This window comes from Oenanthe melanoleuca, chromosome 20 (genome assembly GCF_029582105.1).
Source record: "Oenanthe melanoleuca isolate GR-GAL-2019-014 chromosome 20, OMel1.0, whole genome shotgun sequence".
Taxonomy (NCBI): domain Eukaryota; kingdom Metazoa; phylum Chordata; class Aves; order Passeriformes; family Muscicapidae; genus Oenanthe; species Oenanthe melanoleuca.
The window spans coordinates 2,692,868-2,712,381 of record NC_079353.1 but is presented as its reverse complement, the minus strand read 5'-3'; the positions used below and the strand labels follow the sequence as shown (position 1 = coordinate 2,712,381).

Sequence of the window (19,514 nt, the reverse complement as noted above, 5' to 3'; positions counted from 1 at the left end):
AGGCCCTGTCTCCTGAGGAGGGTGAAGGACACTGAGCCTACACTCGGTGTGTGTGAAGAGGAACCCACAGGGCCCTGCCTGTCTTCCTGAGCACTGTGAAGAAGGCCAGACCTACACCTGGTGTGTGTGAACAGGAGCAGGATGTGCAGGGAACCCGTAAGGCCCTGCCCTGTCTCCTTAGGATGGTGAAGAAGGCCAAGCATACACTCAGTGTGTGTGAAGGGGAACCCACAGGGCCCTGCCCTGTCTCCTGAGGAGGCTGAAGAAGGCCAAGCCTGCACTCTGTGTGTGTGAAGGGGAACAGGACAAGGACAGAACCCGCAGGGCCCTGCTGGCCTGCCTGGGTAGTGGCGCTGCCCAGGCTGGTGGCACTGCCCAGGCCGGTGGCACTGCCCAGGCTGGTTTCACTGCCCAGGCTGGTGGTGCTGCCCAGGCTGGTGGCACTGCCCAGGCCGGTGGCACTGCCCAGGCCGGTGGCGCTGCCCAGGCCGGTGGCGCTGCCCAGGCTGGTGGCACTGCCCAGGCTGGTGGCACTGCCCAGGCCGGTGGTGCTGCCCAGGCCGGTGGCACTGCCCAGGCCGGTGGCACTGCCCAGGCCGGTGGCGCTGCCCAGGCCGGTGGCACTGCCCAGGCCGGTGGTGCTGCCCAGGCTGGTGGCGCTGCCCAGGCCGGTGGCACTGCCCAGGCCGGTGGTGCTGCCCAGGCCGGTGGCGCTGCCCAGGCCGGTGGTGCTGCCCAGGCCGGTGGCGCTGCCCAGGCCGGTGGCGCTGCCCAGGCTGGTGGCGCTGCCCAGGCTGGTGGCCCTGGCCCAGGCTGGTGGCGCTGCCCAGGCCAGTGGTGCTGCCCAGGCCGGTGGTGCTGCTCTGGCCGTGCTGGCCCCGAGCATGGCCCTGAGCCTGCGGGAGGGCATCTGTGTGTTCTATGACTTGGAGCTGGCACAGATCCATATTTTGCAAGAAGAAGGGCAAGAAAAGAGTGCAGAAAGCAAGGCAACAGAGAAACTGCCAGACACGCTCCTGATGGAGGTACAAATTCCGGATAAGGTGAAATTGGAGATTCGATGTTCCCTGTTAGCTTTGACTATCACACTGATTTGGTTCTGGCTAAAGCGTCGGTATTATTTATTCAGATTTGCTGGGCTTAAGTATCCAGTCCCCTGTACACCTTTTTATAATTTCATCTCATTTTTAAATGGACAAACTAGAAGTTTAGATTTTCTAGATTCTGAGAATATTCTGAGTTGAAAGACACCCAGATTATCAAGATGATATCAAGATGATATTTAATTGTTGAAATTCAGACAAGTTTTTAATTTAGTTCACCGGTTTGGTACTATTTGGTTTGATAGCCCCATCTCTTAAGTGGCACTACAGAATTTCCCTTTTGCTCCTTAATTCGATTAGTTCTATCCTGCAGTTCTTGTTAAAGCTAGGTATGTAATACAGTCCCATTTGAAATGAATTTTATTAAAAAGGACATGCAAACACTGCTATTTTATTCTGTGCTCCTGTTGTATTGGTTTTACAAAAAAAATATTATTTTTTCTTATAGAATTCATGCTTCACTAGATAATTTCTGAGGTGGGTCATATTGCCATATTTTAGTCTAGCTAATGCAAGAAGTATCACAACCTGGTTAGTTGCTATATGACAAAGAAGGCATTGCAATTAGCCTGCAGAAATCCTAAATTTGTTAAAAAACCAGAGCATGCTTCTAATTTTCTTTTAAAAGGTAAACGTACTGAAATGAAACTTTAAATATTTTCTTTAAAAAGTAAAGATATATGTTTCTGCATTCTCGGTGCTGTAATCTTAAAATGATGCTCTGAAATTTTATATAAAATTTTGAAGTGGAAGGGCATAATTTTAGTAATTATTCGTACTTAGTTGTAACTTACCAGTTAGGCTGCTTTATGCTAAATTCAAATTTTTTGTTGCAGTTTTGTTTATCACATGTAAGACTGAAAATCAGAATGAATTGGAGGTTTGCATTTTGTTGACTGCTCAGTTGATTTGCCACTAGCGACTGCATTTAATTGAGAAAGTTGTAAAACATATTCTTTTTTGAAATAGATTGACAGAGATAATGATGCCATTGCATTTGAAAATAACATCCAGCAACTGAGCCCATCTGAAGAGGGGGAAGAAAAGGAAGTTTTTTCCACTGTTGGGGAAACAAAGAGTCAGAACTGCAAAGGGGGTGATGATTTGCCAGACTTATTCAATGAAAGTAAAGAGCAGGAATATCCAACTGCATCAGAACAAACTGTTGTAAGAAATCTCAAGAATCTAAAATTTGAGGCTTGTGCTGCACATCAAGAAAAAGGTAAAAAGTTAATAATCTTTATAGTTCATTTTTAGATAAGGCATGTTAAGTAAGATTTGGAACTCAGGTTGAAGTTTTTCATTAAATATTCACAGTAGTAATTATTAAGTTTAGATTGGGTTAAGTCTTTACATTCTGTGGAAATTTGGAAGAAGAAATAATACCTTCAGCCCTAAGTGCTGAAGATCTTGTTCAGGCTGATGTCATCTGCCTTGTGTTCAGGAGAGACATTTTGGATGGCATTTAGAAATTAATGGTCTTTTGAACAGCGTGTGGTATTTGAAACCTCCAGGGAGATTTCAAAGTTAATATTGTATAAGTGCCTTTGAATAAACCTAGTAATTTATTTAGTGCCTTGATTCACTCATTCAGCTTCAAAATGTGCTTGTTTGAGATTTTATGGTTGAGCTTGGAGTGGTTCCACATTGCCAGCAGAGGTTGGTGGGCAATTATCAACCAATACCTGTCAGCAAAGCCTTTCCCAGAACCTAAATAAGAGTAACAAAAAATGGCTGATTTATGATGTTAGAAATCTAAAAGTATGTTAGAGAATTTAAGGACTGATTCAGAAGAGAACAGATAAGCATCTGTTTCCCTAGAAACTGTGTACTGTAAAAATTGGATGACATCAATGATGTTGAGTCTGTAAATGTGTGTGTTGTATCTGGAAGTTAAGGTATCTTGGCTGAGGTTCTCTATGGATGCTGTACAAATTGTTAATGTCCCCTGTTTCAGTTACAGCCTTTATAGGAAGCACATTTGAGCAGTTTTAACAAAGCTAACAATGTTCCTTTGTGTGGGCATGAATCCACAATGAATAAATGACAATAAAGTGGTTTTGTTTGCTGTTACTGAAGTGAAGTGTTATCTGCACATCTCTGTGTGGTATAAAGCATTGTATAAAATGCATTTTGGTCTCAGCATGAAAATCATTACAGAGAGCACACTTGGGAGCTGAGACAACTGTTCTGGAAAGACTCTTCAAATGTGACGTATTTGCCATTTCACAGTTTCAAATCTTCTTCATAACTGAAAGTGTTGCACATTTAATCTTAACTTGTTACTCTCAAAAGAAATTCATTACTCTATGACTTCTCCAAGGAACTGGTTTTTTCCCCTCAAATTCAACCAGTAATTTTTAAGAGGCTTTCACATCATGATTTTTTTATATGCACTTTACAGATTCAGGAGCACCAGAAAGCTGGGAATAGCTTAACCTGTCATTTCCAAATCTTTGCATAGTCTTACTTAGTGCTAATTACACAGTTGTTGTCAAGAAGTTTGTTGTACAGGTTGTAAGTCTTAATGATGGTATTGGGAGAGGAAGTCTCGTCTTGTCTTGAAGGGGAAAGCAAGGGTGGGAGTTGGGTTTCCCAGGATTAGATTCTAAACTGTATCACTAACAAATAACACAATTTTGGGGGCAAATCATTTAAGTCTTAATGAATCCTTTGATGTAGAAGTTTGAAGTAGTTTTACCCAGACTAGAGGGACTCTTCAGAAATTGCTACTGTTTTCTGAAAAAGTGAAGTCATTATTTTGTAGCATTTACAGTGTAAATGTGTCTTTGTTCCAACAGGAGAAAAACAACGTTTCAACTGTTTTTTCTGCACATTCACCTCGGTCAAGTTATCAAGTCTTAGGCGTCATTTGAAAACCCATTCAGATGAGAAACGTCACGTGTGTCACCTCTGCCCGAAGGCCTTCCGTACAGCAACTCTGCTGCACAACCATGTGAACACACATACAGGTACCTCATGCTTGAAAATGCTTCATGTCCCATGCTTTCTTCAAAACTGAATTAACAGGCAGGTGGCTTTGCCTTAGAGCTGTGTTCTGTGATCATTTTATGCTCAGAAACTCCTCTGATTTTCTGTGGTGTTCCACACTGAAAAGACATCGTCTATTGTCAGTTACTCTCTATGTGTATATTTGTTTATTTTGTTAATACCATTCTTAAAACTCTTTTCAGCTGAACAATGACTTCAGCTATGCTTCATTCCTACATGCAGAATAGAATTTTCTGTGATGTTTTCACTTTTCTATATGAACATATGGAGCAAAGTGATAAATTGTGTTTATAATAAACTTATTGTGTGCATATATGTGGAAGAAATTCTTTCCTGAGAGGGTGGTGAGGCTCTGGCACAGGCTGCCCAGAGAAGCTGTGGCTGCCCCATCCCTGGAAGTGACAAGGCCAGGTTGACCAGGGCTTGGAGCAACCTGGGAATAGCAGAGTGTCCCTGCCCATGTCAGGGGGTGGAACAAAATGAGCTTTAAGGTCCTTTCCAACCCAAATAATTCCATGATTTATTGTATGTAAAAAATCAGAATATCAGAAAAGATTCTATTAAAAAATCTTGATTTAAGGCAGACAAATCACATTGCTGTGGTGTTGAATTGAAGTCTCATGGTGTGTTGTTGCAGGGAACAAACCCCATAAATGCAGTGAGTGTGACACAGCCTTTGTGACCCGAGGGGAGCTTTCACGACACAGGAGGTACAAACACACTTTGGAGAAGCCTTTCAAGTGCACAATATGTGAATACTCCAGTGTAGAAGTAAGTACAGCCTTACTGAATCTTTTGGGAGAGTGTGAAGGTTTTCACATGTCAAGATTTTAATGTACATACAATTTTTGCCCAGATTTTTAACCATGAAAAGTCCAAGCTCTGCTGATGGCCTCAGACACACTGATGGATTGTGTTTATCTGTTATGTTACTGCAAGGTGGCTGATGGCTTCAACTTTGTGGTGCCATGCATTTCATTTCATTTCATTTCATTTCATTTCATTTCATTTCATTTCATTTCATTTGTGTGCACATCTTTTCATCCCATCTTCATGCAAAGAAGGAACAAGCAACCTGAATTCCTGGAACCCTTACTTTGTCCATGTATTATTTGCAAATGTGTTGCTCTAACATTCATAGAGTTATTTAGGGTTTTTTTAATTGGTTGAATTTTAAGAGCTTTTTCTCTCTTGTAATGCTAAAATTGCTGCTAGACAATGTGTTTGTGTGATTTTGGTCCTACAAAAGCATTCTTGGTGTTCATTTACACTATATTCCATGTACTGTATTGTGTTAATATATTTGATGATGTCTGGGGTTTTTTTCCTCATCAAGAACAAAATACCTTAGAGTCTGCTTAGGGTGCACTTGGAAATTGCAACTGAATTGGGTGCACAGGCTTTCAGAAATGCACCTGTGATTGAATAACAGTCACAATTTAGTGGATGTTCAATATGTGCTGTGTCCAGATCTAAAGCTGTAAGCAATTCTGAACTTTATTCCATGCACCTTATCTCAATAATTAGATTGTTGATAGCTTGCATCTTTAACACCCCTGACAGCTGATATTAAATTACCCTATTCTTTCTCTTATTTCAATAAGGAGCTATTCAGCATTCACTGCTGTTGCAGAATTCTCATCCCTATAAACTTTACCTGAATGAGAAAAGCTGAAGGAGCTCTCCAGCACTGCCATGCAAATTATTTGACTTTTGTGTAGCAAAGGTTGGCAGTCATGTTTAATTTTATTTAAGTGAATAGTGATGTAGATTTGAAGGAATCTAGCAGTGAATTCATTAATTGTGTTTATAAATGGAACTGAACATTTGATAACTCCAAATCATGTACCTACAATGTTTATGTAGAACACATCACAAAAGCAGCATAAAAAAGTAGAATTGAATTAAACTTTGTAACTAAGGTGCTTCATTGGGATTTGGAGGTGAATAGACTCTGAATAATGAGTTTGATCTTTCATTTATTTTCCTGAGTGTTTTCAAGGAATTTTAAGTTTGGTGTATCCAAGTAGCCTGACAGTAGTAGGTATCCTCTATTTAAAATTTTATCTTGTTTGTTCTTATTATAGAATTTCCCATTTTGCTTATGTGGACATTAAATGTAGAAGTAAGATAATATGGGGAAAGTGTCCTAAAACCAAAACAGGCTGATTGTACAGAAAAAACATGGATGTGGGATTAATGCAATGTTTTAAATTGCAGCAAGGAGTAGTATGTAAAATTGCTTATATTTTAATTAAATATGTCTCTAATGTAGATGTTACTTGAGAAAATCTCTCATTTTTGTCTGAGGCCAGCAAGATGAGACGCCACGTTCGCTCGCACACGGGAGAGCGGCCCTACCCCTGTCACCTGTGCAGCTATGCAAGCAAAGATGCCTACAAACTGAAAAGGCACATGTTAACTCACACTGGTAGGATTCTGGAGTAGTGATCAAGTCCAGGGCCTCAGCTCCTTATTATTTATAGGGTTAGAGCAATCCCATTTCAGGCTCAAAATGAGCCCTTTTTTTATTTGTGATTTGGAGTAAAAACATGTTCTCGTTCAGTGTTCTGGATTTGGCACTTGGAAGCCCAGCAGTGCTAGTAGTTAGTCTTGCTGTTCCTCCTGAACTTATTTTTTATCACAAAAATATTTCATTTTCTGTGGGTGAAGTTGTCACTTTTATTTCTCAATTAGTTGATTGTACATGGAGAGGTACCTATAAGAAATTTTTAAATATCTGTTCAGAACATGGATATTGTTGTGACCCCAGCCAGCAACTGACTTGGTCAACAAAGAATTAAATTGCTTTAGTATTGAAAGCAATGTGTTCTTGTCATAGCTCTGTAACATGCAAGTCACCTCAGGGGCAGTGGGTATCAATCCTATACTTCAGAGTTTAACTTGGCTCAATTATAATGTGTAATTTGTGCTCTGATTAATGTTTTAGGTTGAATCAGAGTGTGACAGCGTGGTTTGAATCAAATTTTCCAAATATCCCCACTTATCACACATTGGTTCATATCTTGAGGCAGTTTGGTGCAATTAAACAGAATTAATTTTATGTGAGGGAACCACAAGAGTCCAACTGGAAGAGTTCAAGAGTGTTACCCACTACTGGCAAGGACTTCCATCCACAGAACCAGTCTGGAGTTGGTTCAAAGCTGTGCCAGTGTTGGTGTAATTTTAAATGATAATCACACCTGATGTGGCTTTTTGGGGAAGAAGGGCAAGAAAATAATTTCCTAATTTCCCTTCCCACCATTATCAATGCCTGGTGGTGTGTCACTCTTACCATGTTTTACTGCTGTTGACTTTCTCTCCTTGCATATTTGAAGATAATTCTGCATTTTTGTACATCAAGTATTCAAGGAAGAATAGATGATAATTAAAATAATTCCTGATTCCTAGTTTAGAATTATATGAATGGCTTTATGCTTCAGCACTTTGACTTGTGGACTCAGGAAAGCCAAGATTTTGTGTTGCAATCAGTTATGTAAACTTCTGGAGACTTGTTTGTCCCTTTGTGCACTGTCAACTAATATTAACTTTTGGTTGATCTGGAAACTGTTGCTGTTAGAGCATGTGTGTTGAATTCTGTGGGAATTTGAATTTATATCAAGTAAGCAGAGTTTCTAATCATATGTTATTTTAATTTCTTTTTAACAGGTGAAAAACGCTACCAATGTTATGTTTGCCAAGCCAGATTCACTCAAAGTGGTACCATGAAAATCCATATGTTACAAAAGCATGGAGAAAATGTGCCAAAATACCAATGTCCACATTGTAGTACTTTCCTTTCTCGAAAAAGTGATTTGGGTGAGTTTAAAAGAAAACACTGAAAATGAAATATAGAGACAAGTAGAGGTGAAATCTCTAATTTTCACAAAATTTCACCAAATATGTTATAGCTGACTTCATATTATAGCAGAATATTTTAAGTAAAATGTATTTGTAGTTTTACAGGTAAGTTCCTTCTGCAAGGAGATGTAGTGACATCTTGTGGTTGATGTTTTAATTTGTTTAAAATGCAAAGTAGCAAATACTTAGCAATACAGCAAAACCTATATAGAATTTTAAGTTTCCAAGATAAGTAAAAATGCTGTATTAAAACTGGGGGTTTTTGAAGTATTTGATTTTTTAAAAAATTTCCACCGAATCAGTAAGATTCAGGCTTATAACTGCTTGATTTCTTTGGGAAGTTACATCTTGTTCCAGCTTTTGTTTAATCTTAAATTAATTTGTCTATTTTATTCCTACTGCAGAGAGCACGGAAGGTTCTTCTGTGTTTTCCTCTACCAGATTTGCATTATTCAGGGCTATACACTGCCCAACTCTTGTTCAAAACTGTGAAAATAAAAACCTTGCCTTTAAAATTAGTTGTTTTAAATAACTGTCCAGGTGTCCACCTGAGGAATCTGCATTCCTACATGGAAGAGGCAGTGAAGTGCAGGGACTGTGAGGCAACTTTCCACGAGCGCTACGCTTTCCTTCAGCACAGGAAGACTCACAGGAATGAGAAAAGGTTCAGATGTGCTCAGTGCAGCTGCACATGGAGCCAGGTATTTCAGTTCCCTGGGAAAGCACTGCTTGCTCTGGTGCTGGTGTTGGCAAGGCACAGTTGGCTTTGGGGTTATATTTACCTTAAGAAAATAAAAACCTTTGTGACTGCAGTCCAGCTAAAATAGTGTAGTGGTGCTTATTTCCAGGGTAAATCCTTCACAAATAAACAGTGAAATTGAAATGCTGGGATGATGAATCTGTCTTCTTGATGAATCCTTTGTATGTGGGCTGTTTAGAAGTATAAAGTAAGAGCAGTCATTTTTAGGGATGCTGTGATACAGAACAAAATGTAGTATTTGAGCCTGAAATGTGATTTTCAGCAGTGATGCAGAATAAATTTGGTCTCAACTGAAAATTTTTTTTCAAAGAGTTCTTTTGGAGAGCTAGGACCAGTTCGGCAAGGAAAGTAAGAAATTATTATTCACTTCAAAATCATATGCAATGAGAACACGTTCTCATTTTGGGTTAACTGTACGCACTTTAAAATAAATGTGACCCTTTTTCCACATACAGGTTTTGCATGTAAAACTGTATTGCTTATCCAGGAACCAGAAAATGATAAATTTTATTTTATACGCACCAAATGGCAATGTTCTTTTAAAGAAGGATTTTAATATATATTCTGGAAAATCTTCAGGAATTTTATAGAAGTTGTTAACTAAGTCAGTCTTCCACTTAGTGTTCCAGAATTTGTCTGTCAAACCATATTTTCTTTGTGTGTGTTAAATTGCTTACATAGATTAATAATTGATTGATGTATTTATTCTTCATTATGCTAACAGAGTAATATGTGTAAGCATGCTGAAAATTGTGGATTGGTGAGGGCAAAAACTGCTACACCCAGAAAAGGAAGCAAAGGCAAAAATAAAAGCCACGAGAACCCGAAGCGTGCTAAGCCAGAAGGTAATCAGTGACTAAGTTAGAATTTAATCATGTAAATTAGAATCAAGACTAAAAGGCTAAGGCAGTGAATCTTCCCTGCTGCTTAATTACTCTTTCACAGTGAAGCTAATAATGGAAGAATACTTCAGAACAGGCTTTGTTGTGTGTCAGAAATTCTTGTCATGTGAGTTGGGTCACTGCACAGGTACCATCCTGGCCAGTTCCTGCTCCTGCAATCGAGCTCCTAAACTCCCTTTTTAGCAGTGTTTTCAGATGATTTTTGTGGAGTAAGAGACAAGAATGGAGATGCACCTTAGGCCTAGGTGTCCCTAAACCTCACCTTTTGGTGTATCAGATTGTATCTGCACTGAGAAAACTTGGCATGGTGAGAAGAAGAAATGTGGGAGCTATTCTGAATCTAATGAATATATATCAGCAGCTGAGTTTACATTAGCATTGACACTTCTGTTTTCACTGGTGAGGCTGTAATGGTATGGTTGGAGAGAAGTGTCTCAGCTGCAGTGTTTATGTTTTTGCAGTAATTAGATTTTGCTGCTTATTAATGTTTTCCTACATGCAAACAATTTCTTTTTGGTATCTTGTAAATACCTTCATCTGAAAGCTGGTTTTTCTAGAGCTGTGATAATGTATTTTCAGATGTTGTTCATGCAAATATTCAGTTCATTAATTGATTCACACAAAACCTAGAAATTTCTCTGCGGTTCCAGAAGGTTTTTCCCCAAAACTGACATTTGCAAATATTTATATATCACTGTCCACTTCTTGCACAATTTGCAGGGGCCTGTGGGATCCTTACATGATGACTTGTGAGACTGGGACTGCCAGTGATTTGCTGTTGCTAATAATTAAAAAAGAAAAAGGTTGCATATGATAATTAAATTTCCAGTTTAAAAAATGCTTAGTTTTGCTCTGATGAGAATACCAAAGTCAGTAACATGGCTTGTAATGTAATATTCAGAAGAAGATATATTCATTCCCCAAGTAAAGTGCAAGATAAAAGATATGCTGTAGTTACATACTGTCAGCATTTTCTCCACTAAATTAAATTGCATAATATTTAAATTTATTGAAATATTTACTTGTTTTTCTGGTTAATCATCCCAATATTTAATTTTTTTTTCCCAAAGTTGCCCTAAAATCATTCCAAGATGACTCTACTGTGAAAAATGAACATTGTGCCAGTGAGATTGCTCCTGTTTTAGATGGGACAGAAACAGCAACTCCAAGGGAACACAGGACAGAAGCAACTCATTAAGTGGATCCTCAACATGATGGACAAATAATGCACAAACAGACTGGTCCTCCCTGTTCTCAGTAGTTGTAACTGAGCAGTTCAAAGTGTGGAACTACCTCCAGTTAGAAAGGTGGAAAAGCTGCTGGTTGGAAGCTGTTGAAGCCCTTCTGTTTCTTCTTGCTGCAGTTTCTACTGTGTAACCTAAATACCTTTGCAAAGTGTGAAAGAGGCAACTTCCACCTGGTTTATTACATACTTCTAATAACAGAATGGGGACAAGCTGCTTATTTCAGAGTCATTTTTTAAAGTGTGGATGGCTTGTTTCCCCTTGCATTTGTTTGTTTCCAGCTTTACTCACAGAACTGCAGACTGATCTGAGGCAAATTTATCCCTCAGTATCACAGAGAGCTGCCTGAATTTCAATGTTTATACTTTGCTGAGGTGAGCACATGAAAGGCAATGATTTTTTAGTACAAGGTACATTTACTAAATCTCCTTTCTGCAAACACTTGAGTTTGTAATCGAATTCATGATGCAATAGAAATGCCTGACAATTTTATGGGGAAGCAACTTTTTTTATGCCTCATACTACTGGTAATTAGAAACTAATCTTTTGTCTGAGTTTTTCTCAGCTCAGGTAGCTGGGCAGACAGAACTGAGTGACAAAAGTGGAGCAGGGTGGCAGAGAAGTGTGGAGGATCCCCTCATTCTGGTCTGTAAAACCTTCTGTGACCTTAAGCTGACTCTCCTTTGAGTGCTGGTGGGATCTATTTTCTTTATCCTTCCTTTAACCAGCCTTGCAAATGTTCCCATCTAAGTTTGTGATCCTCCATCTAGCACCAAATCCAAACCACTCCTACGACTTTGATTTTAATTAGCTTTTCAATAAAGCCCAACTATGTTTTCTTTAGTAAAGCTCGTGTTTATAGTATACTTAAAAATCAGAAAAAAAAATTTAACTGTCAAATACAATTCTCTAACTTTCTTTAGGTTATAAGAACTACTGGTTTAACTCTTAATAATTACTAGAGTCATTACAGTAAGTACTATTAATTTTTATGATTCATTACAATGATCACAATTGCCATTTATGCACTGTTCAGACATTTTTTTTGTCATTTATAATTAATACTTAGAAGCCTGCTCATAAAATCTTAAATACTTTTAAAATATTCATCTTTAATGCTGCTATTCTTATGTTACATTTCATTATAAATAAGCACCAGCATAACTAGAAGATATTAATAATATTAGGTCATGTAACAACTAAATTTAAATTAAATGCCTCATCCCAATGTCAAGATTAACATCTGTGTTTAACTTCATTATGGTGTGGAATTTGACCAGTATTAAATGGTTTGGGTTTGCACATTGGGCAGGCTGTGGTTGCTGGTTCTGCTGTGGTCAGGGACAGAGAATTCCTGTGCTGTACACCCCAGGTGAGCTGCAGGCTCACAGCAATTGCCACTTTAACTTGAATTCATTGGTTTTGTCCCTCCTTTACAGAGCTGTTATTTCAGTGTTTATAAATTTCATATTGATTTCTCTCTGTCTGTTTTCATGCTGGTAAAATTTCAGTAAGTTCATTTGTTCTTACCAATGACAGGACTGAAGAATACTTTTGTTCATGATAATTGCTTAAATAATATTGTTACCTTTATTCTTGTTGTGCTGTTTCCATTTGTGTTACAAATTCAAAGCAGCAGATTGCTTTGTTAAAATTAATTTTAGAAGTTGTTTAAATTCCAATTTGCTGAATATATATTGTTCATTTGAATTGTTAATAACAAAGCTGACTCATTCTGTGCTGACATCTAAAAATCAGACTGCTTAGAGTGGAATGTGAATGTAGTAATAAAAGATATTTTTATCTCTGAACTTTCAAACTATTATTTCAGTAGTTAGAAGCTATAAACGTGTCATTTTGGAAATCAAAAAAGAATGCTTTGACCTCCTCAGGAGCCATTCCTACTGGCTGTATGCTTTTTAACAGTAGTGATTATTCTTCATGATTAAGAGTTTGCATAACTATGCAAATGCAAATATTTGCATCACTATTCTGATTTCTATTTTATGAAGATAATTTAATTTCATTATATTACATTTTTAGACCAGTAGATATGTATTAATATCTTTTAAAGCAAAGCAATACGCACTCTGAACAGATGCCAAATTTAAAACATTTTAATTTACTAATTGTGGAGGAGTTGTTAAATACACAGGAATTATTCATGTCTGAAACAGATAATACTGGAGTGTTCTGTAGCATTATGTAACTGTGTTCTGAGATAAATCAGTTATTGGGAAAGAAGAGGAAACTTGCATTCTGATTTTCCTCTGCAAACTGAAATTGTCTATGCTTTAAATAGTTAATGTGTCAGGAAATATAGTTTTGCACAGACCCAGCAGATAAAAAGCAGGAAGAGTAAAACCAGGCCTTTGGATAATTTTTTTTTACTATTTAGGCTCTGTAATAAAACAGGCTTGACACAGGAGTAGCTGCAATGATGCTAAAACGTGATGTGACATTGTGGAAGTGTTGAGTCAATTAGAATTAATTGCTTCTGAAATTTGGAAGAATTGACCTCAAAATTGACCAGGACTCTGCCAAGGGGAAGAGAAGAAGGAGCCGAGACTGGAATTGGCTCTGGTGTTCCTGCAGGAGCTCCTGCAGGAGTTCAGGGGCAGTGCTGGTCCCAGAGCCGTCATTCCCGGCCGGGTTATTCCCGGTGCGTGTCCTGGATCTGTCATTCCTGGTCTTGGTCACTCCCAGTACCGGCTCCGGGATCGGTGACTCCTGGCCGTGCTCGTTCCCAGCCGTGCTCGTTCCCAGCCGTGCTCGTTCCCGGTGCCGGTCCCGGTTATTCCCGGTGCTGGTCCCGGCCATTCCCGGTGCCGATCCCGGCCATTCCCGGTCATTCCCGGTGCTGGTCCCGGTCATTCCCGGTGCCGGTCCCGGCCATTCCCGGTGCTGGTCCCGATCATTCCCGGTGCTGGTCCCGATCATTCCCGGCCATTCCCGGTGCCGGTCCCGGTCATTCCCGGTGCTGGTCCCGATCATTCCCGGTCATTCCTGGTGCCGGTTCCGGCCATTCCCGGTGCCGGTGCCGGTCATTCCCGGTCATTCCCGGTGCTGGTCCCGATCATTCCCGGTGCCGGTGCCGATCATTCCCGGTGCTGGTCCCGATCATTCCCAGTCATTCCTGGTGCCGGTCCCGGCCATTCCCGGTGCCGGTGCCGGTCATTCCCGGTGCTGGTCCCGATCATTCCCAGTCATTCCTGGTGCCGGTCCCGGCCATTCCCGGTGCCGGTGCCGGTCATTCCCGGCGCTGCCCGCAGGTGGCAGCACGGGGCCGCTGCCGTGGGACCCAAGGGAAGCCGCTCCCGGGTGCTGGAATTGCTGCCTCAGTTTCCCTCCGTCCCTCCATCGCTTTGGCCGTGCCCAGGCGATGTCAAAAGAGCTCTTTCCTTCCATTAACAGATTATCGAGTCCTTAAGTCACTACCAAGTGTTGTCACCCCTGCCAGGAGAGAGGATGGGGATGCATTGCTGCCTTGCCTTCTGCTGAAGCCGGGATGGGATGGGATGGGATGGGATGGGATGGGATGGGATGGGATGGGATGGGATGGGATGGGATGGGATGGGATGGGATGGGATGGGATGGGATGGGATGGGATGGGATGGGATGGGATGGGATGGGATGGGATGGGATGGGATGGGATGGGATGGGATGGGATGGGGCTGCCCTGTTGTGCCTGGAATGGGAATTTTCTCCCTGTGGAGGTGGCAGAGGCTGAGCTGGTCCCTCCACGTTCATGGACCGTGAGACCTCTTCAGCCCTGGTTGTACCTTTGCTGTGTTCGTGTTTTGTGCAAGGCAGGTGCAGGGAGCTTGCACCAGGGCATGTTAATATATATTCTGTTGATGGTAAATCTGTTTAACATATCAAGAAAGTGACTGTCTTTTGGTAATTTAAGCTGCTTATCTAAGAAATCTTTACATAGAGATGTTAGGGCTTTTAACAAGCAACACATTTGTTAGGCAAATTCTGAAAAGTCTTTTAAGGTGAGGTGAAGTGGGCACACAGGACATGAGATGTGACCTGGCCCTTTGATAAAGGAAGAGCTTGTCAAATCCAGTAGATTTCTTTTTTACATTCTCCAAGTTAAGTGTTGACACAACAATATGGAAATGATGCACAGTCAGCATCACCACAAGGACTGGGACTTCTCATGCTGTGATGTAACATTTTATCATGAGATGGTCTTTACTCCCTCTCTAAGCATTATTCTTGTACAGTACACAAGGAAATGGTGGATTTCTAGCTGATTTCCATTTTTGTGACTGTTCCAAGAAATTTTCTTGAATTGTCATCTTAACGTTCCTGCCATCCTCTCCTTTGTATCCAAACTAGTCTCTTTCCTGTCTTTCAAATCTTTTTGCTGACTGCTGAGTCTGGATCAGGGAAACATGTCTGCTGTCTGTCGGCACATTCCTGGAGATCTCTGCCATGACCACTTTTTTGTTAGTTACACAAATTTGGTTATTGAACAATCTCATGACTATACTGCAAAGATAACTGGCAAAAAATTAACAGATGGGAGTGTAATTGTTGTTGTGAGGAAGCCTCTCTGTCTCTCAGCCATAGCTGAGTTGTCTCCATTGTACAGATGAGAAAGGTGACACACAGAACAAAATGAATCTCTGATTTAATCCTCTTGCTTTCAGGAGCAATGAAACCCACTGATGGCACAGTGTGCTCTGCTTATTACTACTTCAATCTCACTGAACCAGAAATAGAAACCTGGGGTGCTGCAGCATGTGATGATTAAGTTACATTAGCAGAAGGTGGTGAGCAAATAGGCAAGGACCTAAAAACATAAAGCTAGTGCTGTTAATCACTTCCAGAGACATTAATATCAGAATATTAAAAGCTGAAATAACATTTATAACTTTTTAAAGGTCAGTGCTTAAGCTGATAGGAAGGCACTGTGGCAGCATGACTAACAGCCATGGGCACGAGTGGTGTGCTGCATCTTGGAAGGAGCAAACACAGAGTTTCATCTGCTGGTAATGGGAAGATCCAAAGAGGAGACACAGACTCCATAGTCTAAAGGCCTTTCTAAAGTAAGAAGTGTGAAATGAAAAACATTTTCCTTTGATACAGAGGCCCCTTTTCCTGTGTTTCTCTCTGAATGCAAGCTCACTCCATGCAGCCCCTGAAGGGTGACTGAATTATGGCTGACAGCTCATGTATGGCTCTAGCAGTAACTTCCACTCAGTTTAATATCTCCTTTTTGTTTTGCTTAAGAAACTGGATGTGCATTTGAAAGCAATTTGCATTAATATGGTATGTCTTCAGGCAAACATCATTCCCTGTTTTAAACAGCTTTTAAACTTTTAAACAGCCCAGCTATTGTTTGAAGTCAGTCACAGAAACAGCTGGGCCCTGTCTGGCATTGGGGTGTGAGCATTACAAAATGGGAAAGCATTTTTGGACAGTTCTGGTTCAATCTGTTTTCACTTTGAATTGGAACTTGACAATGAAGAATTTAGTTTCTAACTCCTTTGGTAGTTGACTGTTTGATTTACCTCTCTAAATTATTTTATTTTTAACTTTTGGGGTTGTTTTTTTTCCCCCAGATTGAACTATTATTGATTTTATCCCTGCCCTATCCACATAACAACATCTGCAGCTAATGGAAGGAATGCAGAGGAGTGACACTGCTGATGGATTTGATAAGAAAGAATCTTGCTTTTATTTCCAACTAATTAAATGGTAGGTAGCAGCTAATGGTGATTATAATTGAGCCTGGAACTGACATCCTTTTTCTGGAAGAGTTGTAAGCTGAGACAACTAAGCTAAAGTCCCTTTTTGGCAAAGGTGATTTTTTGTTCTGTTACAGGAACTGATCAGCTGTTTCACTGCAAAGTGAAAGTTGTAAAGCTGTTTATAGTTTGCCAATCCCATTTTAAATGTCCTGCTGCTTGAAGGGAGTTGTTTATCCTTTCACCATTTAGCTTTACTGACTGTGGATTGAAATTGTTTCATTTTACACGAGCTGTACCCTCCAGGCCATGCCCTCTGACAAAACTTCTGCAGTTTTATTCCAGTAGAATCTGTGGGACAATAAATATCATAATAGTGTTAAGGTAAGACTGTGCTCCACCTTTGCAGAGGTGTGAGTAAGTTCAGATAGATAGTGAACTCATTCTGGTTAGACACAAAGTGAGACAGCAGTGTCTTCTTTTGGGACAAACTTCCAAAAAGTGATGCACAACCAAAAACCCCCACCTTTTATCATCAGGCAGTGCACCTGTACTTTGGATACAAAGGGATATTTTCCAGTTTTCCTGGTGAGGGATGCAGGATGTGCAGGGTGCCAGCAGAGCAGGAGGGAGTGCAGCTCCTGCCAGGGCTGCCCCTCTGCTCCGGGGTGCCTCCCTCTCACAAGCAGCTGAGGAGTGCAAACAATAAAACTGCTCTCCCCATCTGGTGATGAGCACTGACAGCTCGTAGGGGATGAGTCAAAGGTCGCTGATGAGAAGATCCATCCAGATAATTGCTGTAATTGCACCCTGAGGATGCAGCTCCTCTCACAGCATCAGGCAGTGACTGTTGGTAAATCTATACTTGGCAGTGAACTTCATCCTGTGCCTTAAATCAGAAAAGTTCCTTCATGAGATACATATGGAGAAAGTTATTTTCTTTTTTTTTTTCCTCAATCCAATCATGTTTTCTCCTGTTGGCAGGTGAAAAGGAAATAGTCACATTCTGAAGCAGGGAAGTAATTGTGATTTAAACATAAAATTACCATTTAGTGTTGAACCCTTTGGTGAATACACAAGCTGTTGTTACTTCACAACAAATATCAATAAGCAGCATGAGTGAGTATCCATAATTCATAATATTTAACTTGGAAGTGCATCTTTTTCTTACAGTGATTGATTTATTTTCCTTGGGTTTGTCCAGTGACTTCATCACAATTTAATACAAAAAGCTTTTCTGTTGGAGACTGAACAGTAACAGGACACAAGCAGCAACCCTGACACAAAATTTAGCTTTTTTCCCACCCTTCACAAGGCCTAGAAATCCAAAAGCTTTGTGGTTGCATTGCTGAATTAAACTAGGGAAATAACACCATTATCAATCAGTCAGCCCTTAGCACTTAGGACTTTATTATATGAAGAATAAGAAATATTCAATAGAGGTTGTACTCAGTAAGAAGGAATTGAAAAGGCAGGAACTAACTCAAATAAAACAGATTGTGTTTTTTTACCTCAAACTGTTTGAATGTTCTGTGTAACACACAACACTTCCTACTTTAATAGATTGTTTCTTTGCCCATAGGGGAATTTTTCTTTCACCAGAGGAAGCAAAATGTTTATTTTTGCAAGAAGTTGCAGAGTTTGTTTTCTGTTAAAGCTCCACAAAGGATGACAATTACCCAAGCACTGGTGGGGAAGGTGAGTGAGTGCCCAGCCTTGCACAGGAGCCTGTTCTGAGCAGGAATTTCACTCCCCTCTCACTCTGTGTGTGCCCTGGTCACTGTTCTGTGGTTGCAGGAGCTGACAGGATGAAGAAGTGCAGGGCTAAGCCAGCGTTGCTCTGAACAAAGGCTGGTTCCTCTCTGATGCTCTCTGGGCTGGTGTGCAGGTTCAGGCATGTTCCTTTACTGACACAAAGGCAGGGGCAGAAGAACATTTTCTGCAAGCTGTTTTAGTGGTTTTTAATCTGCTGTTATTTCCTCCTTCCTGGATTTTTCTCTACCAAGCAGGTGTGATAGGGACCTACACCCCAGTGCAGGGATAAAAACAAAGCTTTCCTCTCCTGTTACTCTTTATCTACTCAGGTTTCTTTTTTATTCTGTGAAATTGCTGGGATTTTCCACACTGATGAAAGCTGTGCTGTCAGAGACATAATGGTTTTACATCATTTACCTCTCATGCAAGTATTAATTTAAACTTTCCTTTACTATTATGAAATAAGTAGGTAGTAGCATGGTCTGGTGCCAACACAGATTAGTACATTTATAATTAGATTAGTACAAATTGTTTGTAGGTTTCAGACTCCACTTAGCTCAGTAGAATATGCATGAAGTCTGTAAAATTGCTTTCTTTGGTGGAAATTCCTTTGAAATAACAAGTCTGGCTCAGAATAGAATTTTACATTTTTACATTAGTTCAATAACACCCATAACCTGATACTATGGCCATTTGGTTTATGCCTTTTGCCATTTACTCATCAATGCAGAAAGCAGTATTTTGTGCCTCCCAGAGATCTGGGTATTTATTTATTATTCATTCAGTGTCTATAATTCAAATATATTCTTGAGAGTTCCCCTGAAGTCCTTGCTCGTGGGAAACCAACAGGCTTACACCAAACATATCTGTCACTACTAAAAGCTATTTGATAAGAGACTTGGGAAAAAAAATCTTCTTAAAATACAGCAGAGGAGAACTGCAAAAAACAGAGTTCTTGAGTCAATAGCTGCACAGGAGCTCTGGCAGCTATTTTTGTGGGAGTGCTTTGGGTGGAAGACAAACATGGTCAAATTTGCTAAAATGCTGGAAGTTCAGTCAAGGATACTGCCTTAAATAGTTCACCCAGAAAAGGACAAGGCTTTCTTAGGGCAGCCCCTTCAGAATTCCTATGGCAGTTGCAATTTCTAATAAGTAAATATCAAATATAGCAATTT

At 40.2% G+C, this 19,514-nt stretch overlaps 1 protein-coding gene across 15 annotated transcripts in view; it reads left to right on the top strand.

The window, feature by feature from the left end:
* CTCFL (CCCTC-binding factor like) overlaps positions 1 to 19,514 on the top strand; it is a 55,839-nt gene that overhangs the window by 3,514 nt on the left and 32,811 nt on the right. For 11 of the 15 annotated variants that reach the window (XR_008841943.1, XR_008841937.1, XR_008841939.1 and 8 more), the window contains 11 exons: positions 2,073 to 2,325; positions 3,905 to 4,075; positions 4,753 to 4,886; positions 6,426 to 6,546; positions 7,785 to 7,934; positions 8,517 to 8,677; positions 9,461 to 9,581; positions 10,709 to 11,575; positions 15,778 to 15,942; positions 16,459 to 16,594; positions 18,167 to 18,282. Coding sequence is in view for 1 of the 15 variants with exons in the window: in XM_056507158.1 (XP_056363133.1) it covers positions 2,073 to 2,325; positions 3,905 to 4,075; positions 4,753 to 4,886; positions 6,426 to 6,546; positions 7,785 to 7,934; positions 8,517 to 8,677; positions 9,461 to 9,581; positions 10,709 to 10,836 (1,239 nt within the window). In the remaining 14 variants the exon portion in view is untranslated. Of the gene's footprint in view, positions 1 to 2,072; positions 2,326 to 3,904; positions 4,076 to 4,752; positions 4,887 to 6,425; positions 6,547 to 7,784; positions 7,935 to 8,516; positions 8,678 to 9,460; positions 9,582 to 10,708; positions 12,694 to 15,777; positions 15,943 to 16,458; positions 16,595 to 17,568; positions 17,704 to 18,166; positions 18,283 to 19,514 lie in introns of those variants that run through there. The other 4 variants (XR_008841940.1, XR_008841947.1, XR_008841936.1 and 1 more) reach the window with 3 other exon arrangements.